This window comes from Chelon labrosus (genome assembly GCF_963514085.1).
Source record: "Chelon labrosus genome assembly, chromosome: 6".
Lineage (NCBI taxonomy): Eukaryota > Metazoa > Chordata > Actinopteri > Mugiliformes > Mugilidae > Chelon > Chelon labrosus.
Window position 1 is genome coordinate 19,274,132 of NC_140342.1, and position 9,884 is coordinate 19,284,015.

General features: G+C 42.4%; 1 protein-coding gene across 1 annotated transcript; it reads right to left on the reverse strand.

The window, feature by feature from the left end:
- Window positions 1-2,526: 2,526 nt before the first annotated feature.
- On the reverse strand, window positions 2,527-6,878 carry loxl5b (lysyl oxidase-like 5b; the record flags this gene model as incomplete). Its single annotated transcript, XM_084545723.1, has 6 exons — window positions 2,527-2,802; window positions 2,948-3,043; window positions 4,518-4,674; window positions 4,899-5,036; window positions 5,492-5,600; window positions 6,158-6,878. 6 exons carry the CDS (start codon window positions 6,876-6,878, stop codon window positions 2,527-2,529), a joined length of 1,497 nt encoding a protein of 498 aa, XP_084401849.1.
- Window positions 6,879-9,884: the final 3,006 nt, after the last annotated feature.

Below are 9,884 nucleotides of genomic sequence, written 5' to 3' on the forward strand. Positions count from 1 at the left end.
TGGCAGGGAAGCACTTTGGCATCTTCCAACATAAACCATTCGAATTGCGCTTAATCTCCCCGGTTCACTGCCGTCTTTAGCTGAGACTGAGCTCCGTTTCGTTGTAAATACCCAACATCTGTGCATTTAACAGCGCATACATTGTCTGCAGCCTGTTTTCCAGTGCCTCGTTCAAAACCACTTTGCAATACATACAAAGCTTTTCCGAGACAGCGACCTGTTAAAGGTAAAAACATCTCTCCGGAGTGGATACAGCCAATGCAAGTTTAATATGTCTCCCGTCGTTCTTGTGCTGCTTGAAGCTGTCTAGCGCCTGCTGCAAAAACACATTTGTCCTCGGTAAAAACATCATTCAGTGACGCGTTCGTCAGAGATATTCTCTGGTGGGCTGTGTCAATCCTCCCACTCAGACAAAAATATCCCAGCGCTATTAAAACGACAGTCACCTATGGATGCGATTCTGAGCCGGGAGAGAGAGTCCCTTTTTTTAGCACGCAGCAAAGGAGGAGAGTGAGAAAAGGCCTCCATTCATTGTGCCCTGGCTGCGTTTTAGTAGACATGGCAGGGATGTATAAGATCCTGCGGGCTGTGTCTTCACAGAGGTCTGTCAGCAAACAGCGTCTGCCTGCGGGCCTGTTTGTCTCTGAGGCCGCGATCGGCACACATCACTCAAAGTAAAGCTCCTGCATTCAGACTGATTTAGTCCGTCAGCTCATGTGGCGCTGGCGTTTCAAGCTGCGCCTAAGAGAATATTTTATTCTGTAGTCACTCAAGCATCAATTTGCAAATTGGAGAAAATCTTTTGAGGTCAGCGGGAACTATTTTAATATTCTGGCCTTTTTTTTCGAGACTACTTGTAACTTTGGTTTACAAAAGAAAAGACCTGTCGTAATAATAATAATCTCCTACCTCCTCAATATTTATTGCTTCAAATCCATCATGACAAACAGAACGCAACACAAAAGTCCAACAATGTTTTAGTTATATTAACGGGGTTCAACATTTTCCATTCACACACACACATATGCTATAAAACATAAAATGAGTATTTAATATAACCACCAAGACGTTAAAGGATCTATAGTTGATATTATTTTTTTTCTTATTGTCAACAAATCCCATTAAAAGAACAATGAACTGATTGATTGTCTGTGTGTATTATGAGACTTGTTTTAATATCATGAAGGTAGACGCTGTTGTATATCTTCTGGTTGATCCCCTATGTACGTCAGCCCTCTAACGTCTCCAGTGCCCAGCTGTTTAATTTAGGGAATTAATTAGCTTTTAAAATAAATAAAACTAAATAGTTGTGAGCTGCCACGTTCAGATTACACAGTATCCACCCATTAAAAGGAACTACCGGCGAGATGCAGGGCGTAATGACTGAATACGTGTATCAGGTAGAAGTGCCCCAAAACTGCAGTTCCTCAAATGACCACTTGAGGCTGCCTACAAAAGCTAAGCAATTCCCATAGACCTCCGTGTTACAGCAGAAATAAACATGTTTACAACAGCTGTTTTTTTTCCTATTCACAACTACTGTAAGGGAGATCATTTCTGTAAAACATGTTTAAATTATGTCCTAATGTTATGCCTAATTAAAGACATGGTCCTCTAGTTAGGACTTCAGCACTGTGCACTTCCAAGATGGCCGTGCCCAGAACCACAACGCTGAGCTTCAAAGCCTTTCTTCTTCAGACGCTGACTCTTTGGAGGCCTCATCCATCTTTACATACAGTCAGTTCTCCAAACAATTGATTGTCTTATCCCATTTGGGAAAAAATTGTGGAAAAGTGGATAAAAAAATAGTCTTTCCTTCGCCTAATGCAACATAGATTAAAATTCTGCCGAATCTCAACCACAAGACACTGTTGGTTTTGATTGAATCTCTTTTTTATGAGATTTGTGGACAATAACAAACGATACTTTAACTAAAACTGTAACAAGGAACGACGTGCATAAAAATGAGGACAAAGGCAACCAAACACATTTCAAGCACTCAAAAGCCGATCAAAAGCGTCTAAGAACAGTACTTGTATTTGAAAGACAGTCATAATTTGCATAACTCTTTGTAGAAATACATTTAAAAGTCAAGTAGTTTTAATTATATATCACTAGTTTCATATACTAAATTGATGTAAACTGATTTTCCATTCATTTCCACAAACAAAATGCAACCTAAGACTCCAAAGCAGGAATGTAGCTCACAATTAGACCTGTAATACAAACGTTACCAATTGCAATTTTTTTCTTGGCGGCGGTGTGATCGTACAGTACAGCCGGAGATGTTTTGCTGCTCAACTCCTCCAGACGTGACAGAAAACGGCGACTTCAGGCCCTGAAAAATAGACAGAAAAAAGGCATGAACGTGCAGAAAGCCAACAAGTACATAAACTCAGACTTTATTTTAGAGACGTGTTTTTCAAGCACTTTTTAGTTCCATGTACTTATATTCTACGTCACCTTCCAAAGAAAAAGATCTTTTCATGGGCTGAGAAAATAGTCCTGCTTGATGGTGCAGCTAAATCAGTGCCTTTTTAAATGTTTATTCAACAGAGGCGTGAGTGTAATTTCATTTAAACACATCTGGAATATGCACCGAATTAATATGCTCTCAGTAGACGGTATGCGGTGGTTAAAATGTGTTTTAAAGTCAGAATTATCCACAGAAACTCTCCCACCGTACCTTGTTACTCTGCAGTTGCGTGTCTGAACATAAGTTCCTGTGTAGGTGATATCACATCTCACTACGTTGTTGGTGAAGTCTGACTCCAGGACGTGGAAGTTGGGATTGACGGTAACCTGACAAAAAAACAAATATATATATAAATAAGTGCATGTGCAGCTCTGCAGGGAGGTTACAAATATAAACGTCTGTGTAGTGAAATAAAATCCATAAATAGGCGAAATTGTGCAGGTTGAACGGCTCGAAAGTTACGCGACGCACCTTCAAGATGTAGTTTCCTGGAGGTACGTCAGTGATGTCAATCCACTGACAGTCGATGTTGGCAGCGTAGACATCGTGGCATCCCGGGCTCAGTCCCTGAAAACACAACCCAGCGCGCCCTCAGTGTGGTTAAAAACTTTGACTACAAGTGCTGCAAATGAAGCAGTTTTTAGTTACATAAACAGTTCTTGGAAGGAAAGCTGTCATAAGAAACCGACGGTAAGTAGCGCAAAGCCAGACAACAGATATAATAAATATTCCTCTGTCCTCAGGATGTTTTTTTTTTTTCTTTTCTTTTCTTTTCTTTTCACTGGCATGCACCAGACTTTTAGCTAGAAAAACATTTCTCAGAAGTGGATCTGGAAGATTTACAAAAGAACTGCAAAAACAAATGAACTGTGCAGCACAGGTCTCTTTGAATGGTAGCTATTATCTAATCTAATCTAATATCTCATATGTGTCAATGCAACACATCCTTTATTTTATTATATATATATGAACAGATTTAAACTCACAACTACATATAGTGGATGTAGTAGGGATTTCAAACTCTCAGCACCCCCCACTACAGCCTTATTTTCTCTTGGAAATCTAATCTAAGCTCGCCTTAAAGACCGAATATCTATATTTTAAACCACAAGTGAATGTGCTCTTCATGTGAAGTTGTCTAATGTCTCCTGTGTCTCTATCGGAGCTTTGTTGAATGACTGAAGTAATCTCCTCTTGGCTTTGGAGGCCACAAAGAAAGAAGACACCCTGAGAGTCTAGAGTTAAAGAATGTGGCTGTTTAATAAACAAAAATCGGTCTAATAAAAAATGGATCTGATTTTTTTTTTTTTGGAGCTCGAGGAACACTGCTTTGGGAACGTCAAGAAACATCAGACAAAGTATTGGTTTTGAAAAGTGTGTAAAATCTCTGAAAACATATTGACCGCCTCAGAAAATTACGTCACGTCTCCTCTCAGATTCAAACCTGCTTAATCTCACAGCTCACAGCGTCTGGACATAAGACAACACTTGATGTTAGAGCTACACAAAAAAAACTGTTCTGGCCAAGAAAGACCTCATCTAGTGAAGTCACTACACTGGTTTTAGTAACTTGTCTTAACACCAGGCCTCTTTCTTTGACACATGCTCGGCCCAAATATGAATAGAGTGTATCTGAGCAGCTACAGGGTTTATTTAGATGATTTATGTCTCATAATAAAGGCAACACTTCTACGTTTGCTCCAGGGGTGGAAGAACCGGACTATATTTCACCGGGTCAGAGTAAATGAAGATGGAGGATCATGCATTACCTGCACCGAGGCTGATGCTAATAAAGTGAAGTTAGTAGAGGATTGTTTAGGTAAGCTCCCCAAATTGGCTACTTTGGCACATTTGGACCATCTGTATGCACAGCTGGCCCCTGTCCCATAAGCTCTGCAGTTCTGTGGGCTAATGTTTTCCCATTACCTTTAAAAGTTGCTGCGAATGGTGATTTTTTTAACATTCGTGCCAAAAGAAAACGTACGAGCCGCTGAGTGACTGACATGTTCAGAACGTATATATATATATACATATATTTCACCTGTGTATGAGCTGTGCAGGCGTATCGCCGTCTGAATCCAGGGTCACAGCCCGTGTCCTCCAGACAGAAACTGGCCTTGTGTCCCTCTGCCACTTTCCGTCCCGTGCTGACGTCCAGCAGGTCGTAGTTACTGAAGGCGTCCATGCTGTGGAAGTGTCTGATGGGTGTAAAATAGACAGAATGAAGCAGACTAATCATTTATTATTCTTGTGGCAGGGCTCAGGAATGCCTTTAAGCCATAACTTTGTTGTTGCTGCATTCTGAGAATGCGGTGCTTCCCCGGCATTGTCATATCAGATCTTATTGGAGCCGAACTAATCCCCAAAGACGTGTTTTAAAATAAAGATGCTTCATTTTGGCTTTCGGGCTGGGTAAACTCACTGGTGACAGCTGTGCCAATCCCACTGATATCTGGGCTTGACGGGGAGGAAGTCAGTGGTGCCTTGGTTCTTCACTTTCTGTGGGAACCGCAGGAGGACTCTGAAGTCGATGTCTCGCACCGCGGGCCCATAAGCCGACCTTGGAAGGATCACAGGGGGAAATAGGCATAAGCTGCGTTGGAAAGTGCTACTGGCCGAACTCCCGGGTCTAGTTTTCTTGAAAGTAACAGAGCGCAGAGGGTTTGTTCCATTTGTGCTTAATGCTTTTGGGAAAACCAACCCAGAACATTTATGTCTTGGCAGGACATCATGTTGGAGAATCACTGCTCCGTAATAACATCAGACAGTTTTCATTACTCCATCAACACAACAGTCATCCCAACACATTAACAAGTTGTACTTGCATAATTGAAAGCAAACATTGAATAGTTGTGCTCAGGCCTTCAGACCTGTAACATGAGCCTTCAGTGATAAAAGCAAAGGCAATATGACCATGTGTGTGTGTGTGTGTGTGTGTGTGTGTGTATGCCTCTGCGTCTACGTGCTATTGTGCACGTACTGAACAAATGAATCACTTTTGGCAGCACGGATTACCTGGCCAGACAGTTCTCCTCGGCCGCACAGCGCAGCGCATACATCTGCATGCGCTGGACGTAAGCACCTGCTTGGATGGCATATGGGTCTGGCACAAGGTCTGGCAGTCCTGGAGGAGGAGGAGGAGGAGGAAGAAGAGGAGGAGGGGGAGGAGGAGATTAATTTTGAGATATTAATTTTGCCAGTGTATCCATGGTGAAAGCAACACACTGGAAGAGACAGACTGAAAAGAAAAGGAGAGCAGTTGTTTGGCTGGTTGTTTTGGATTCCTTAGATGTCATTCTGAGATCCAAATAAGATTTCTTGTCTCTCCTTCTTCACATTTAGCTTTTTCTTCAAGTGAATGAGACACGATGCTGTACAAACTGTTTGACTTACACACAAATCAGCTGATTTAAGAACATACTTGTGGTTTTATCCTAATTCTTGTGGCCTGTTCCTGGTCTTTCGCAGTCATATGGACACTAAACAGTTTGCTGTAATTGTAGCCAGTCTAAAAATCACAGTCTTGGTCAAGTGCACATCTGGGTTTTACTCTGAAACACTGGACTCCATTAAAAGCTGCTAGAACAGGTCAGATTGTTATCAGAGCAGTTTGCTTGTGTCCATATCAGTCAGACTTGATACATCTAAAGAAGTGTCACTGCATGTGGATGGGACACTTACCGTTTTGGAAATATCTTGTTCCGTGCCCGTTGCCTGGTGGACGGCGGGTCCGGGCCGCTGTCCTTCCTCTTGAGGGGTACGCGTTATAAAAAACTGAATTCCTGTGGTTTTTTGACGGGTTTCGAGGGTCGTCGTTGACCATGCTCTCTCCATTACCGGCAGCCTCGTTTGAAACATCCTCACCGAGAGCAGGAAATGGAACCGGAGCCTCTGCTTCCAGCGCTGCGGGATATCCTGGGATGGAGCGGTCCGTCTGCGGGGGTTGCCTGGAGACGGGCATCGCTCCCGGGACTGCGCGTAACAGCTGGTTTTGCGCACCAGGCCCCGGCCCAGCTCCTCTGGTGACTGACGCGCGATCATTACCGGACACGTACTGTCTAACACTGTGTCCAGGTGTAAAAGATCCTGGTTCCACGCTTTGGTCAGTCCTAAACGGCCTGGACTCAGGCTGCCCAGTTCTTACAAGCGTGGATCTTCTGTGCGCTCCCGGCATCTGGCTCCCGGTGCCATCCCTCCTGGTGCTCACGTAAACCCTCGAGTGGCTTCTGGACCGAGCCGGAGACTGGAACTCTGAGCCAGTGCTCATCAAACTATAAACCTGCCCGTTGTTCTCCCACTGAATCCGGTGCCTCCAGGGCCCAGCTGTGCGCTGCTGCCCAAAGATTAATGGTAGTAGTAGTCCTTGGAAAAAGTATAAAAATAATAGTGGCCATTTTGCCATGGCAGTACAGTTTAAGATATCAAATCCCTCACGGTAAGTTAATGATTATGACATAAGCTACGCGCACAGATGCTTTGTGGAAAGTGGATGAAAATCAGGAGCGCGCTCTCAGTTCCAGCTCTTAAACAGAACAACAAACCACTTCTCAGGAGGACTGACAGTCAGAGTGGAGAGGAGGGCTGAGACCTTTTTTTTTTCCTGATCGTTTATCGAATTCAGCCCATTTACTTTCGTAAAGTCAAGCTGTTAGCAAGAGAATTTAACCCATCCCTCGCCAGTTCGGTTACACAAAACTTACGTAAGGGCGTTTGCTGAGTAAACTTTACGCACGGGTGTCAACTGAAGTCATCTGAATGTTACTATTCAGTGGTTGCTTTCAAGAACCGAAGGAAATGTGGCCGCAGTTTGTTGTATTGTGGCTTTTAAAGGCAGCCAGTGGTTTCAATAAAGCACATTAATGAGGATTAAACTGTCATTAAAAAGGTAAAACTTTATTTTATTTCTATGGAATTATAAAGCGCTACATGGAGAATGAATTAAAGTTAATAAAACATATTAGATAGCAGTGTTTATGTTCTGCAACATCTCTATAAAAGCTGTCATCACATGTTTCATTCAGATTTAAACTTTCACCACAAGGCGGCAGTCTGCATCTATATGTTCACATGCTTGGAGACTTTTCATTTCCAGCATCACTCTGGAGGAATCTTCAAACCCAGACTCATAAAATGAGTAAATTGGCTTCAAGACAGGCTCAACTCTGTGGATTATAGTCTATAATTATAAGTAGTTTTATACTTCTTATTTGTCTTATATTTCTGTCTTATCCAAAGATAACCAACCGGCCACGTTCAAAATGTTTTCTTTTTTTTTTATCTGGTAAAACATCCAGGGTCGGAAAAACTCTAGTTGTCTTAGTCTTAAATGAGATCAGTTATAATATTTGTTGTTTCCTGTTCCATCAATGTTTACTGGCTGTGTGGTGTGAGGAGCAGCTCGGGTTCAAAGTTCAACAAATCAGAGGCCGTCTCAGGCTGCCTACGTGCAGAAGTAATCGTAGGATGAAGGTAAAGGACTGAAACAGATTAGGATATCACCTTGGCAATGGAAGTCAAATACAAAACAAGAAGGAACCGGGAGGAGGGAAAGGAAAGGAGGAAGGCAGCCAGGAGGACAGAGATCAGAGGGAAACAGGTGGACAAGTGGAATGCTTTATAAATCCTTTCTATTCCTCTGAAAGTCAGCCATGCAAAATGTGTAAAGCACACCAATCAGCCGCAACATTAAAACCACTGACAGGAGAAGTTAATAACATTGACCATCTTGTGACAATTCAGTGTTCTGCTGGGTATCTTTTGGACCTGGCATTCATTCATGTGGAACCTAGACCGGACCAGCGGCAGCAGGATGCAGCCTGACACAGGCACACACATAAAAACAGTTTAGGAACAACTAAAAAAACATGAAGAACAGCACCTGGCCTCCAAATTCACTAGATCCCAAACTGATTCAGTATCTGTGGGATGATCCACAGAGGCCCCTCCCCCACTAACAACATCCTGACACCCTCAGAAGGCCCATGTCCATTCTCTGATGAGTCACAACTGTTTTGGAGACACAAGGGAGACCTACACAATATTAGGAAAGTGGTCATAATGTTATGCCTCATTTGATGATGTTGTTGTTGTACATAAGTCATAAAAACTATACGAATATTGTCTAACAACTGATGTATTTGGTTCAGATAGAGAATTTCTGCTTCACTTACTAAAGACATAAAATGAACTGCTCATTTGCTCATGAAACACGTGTCACAGAGACTCAGAGTCACTAACAGAACCAGGAACGCTGCCTTTTTTTTTTTTTTTTTATAATAAAAAAGTCTTAAATGAATTTAAGACCAGTGTACTTTTAGTTGGAAACAAGACCCAAACGAGGCAAGCTGCCGCAGCAGAAACACGAAACCAATAAAACTTGCATGGAAAACAGATTCTGCCCTTTTTTTTACTGCACTCTCACAGAGAAAATAAAACTTTAAAGACGTGTCGCAAATTACATTTTGTGCACTTAATGCATCAAGTTAATAACAAGCATACACCACAAAGTAACTGGCTTATAAAGTATAAACGCCAAACAGATGTAATGGAATAAAAAGGACATTTTTGTTGCTTCTGATAGACAGCAACAAAAACATATTAAACTGTAAATTAAAATAAGAATAATACAAGATGCTACCTCTCTAAAGTACAAAGAAGCTGTTATGTTGTAATCCACTGCTCTGAGTGACTCAGGTCTAAATAAATATAATCACCAAAGTCTATAATTAATATCACTATCTTCTTTTTTCAGGTAAGGAATAGCTGATATGGGTCACAAATAGGACAAGACACACAGGCTCAGTTTCTGTCACCTCTCAGATGAAGCATTGCGGTGTGTGTTACCTCTGCCAAATAGGGCATCAGGTTGGTGAGCCGCCATGTTTCTCTATTCTTAGCAGGACCGACCTCACCCCCCGCCCCCTCCGCTCTAAAGTCCAGCACCGCCCCGCTCTGCACTCTGCCTCCGACCAGATTTATAAGAGCCGCAGATCCTCGGCACTGGTTTGGCACAAGACTTCCCGAGCAGGACATGTAATCCACAAAATTTAGCCAGTAAGTATTCACGTTGAATTAAGTCTTTCTTGTGTGTCTGACCTGAAAGTAAAACAAATCACAACAAGTGTTGCCACAAGGTCTTATCTTTTCTGTAAATTGGGAGTGCTTGGAAATAAAATAAACTGGTTTTTTGTCATGGTGCGCCTTCAGCAGCAGGAGCTGAGCTTTTCCCTGAGCGAAAGACTAATTCTTCTACGCTTTGAATATATCTTATCCCATGAATCTAGGTGTCCAGGGCCGCTCACAGCTCTGCTTCTTGTGAGATTTAACGAAGATGATGGTCTTAAAGTGGTTTTACCACGAGAAACTTCCCCTACAAGGAATATACCTGTTGTCCTCCCCCCTGAGGCCT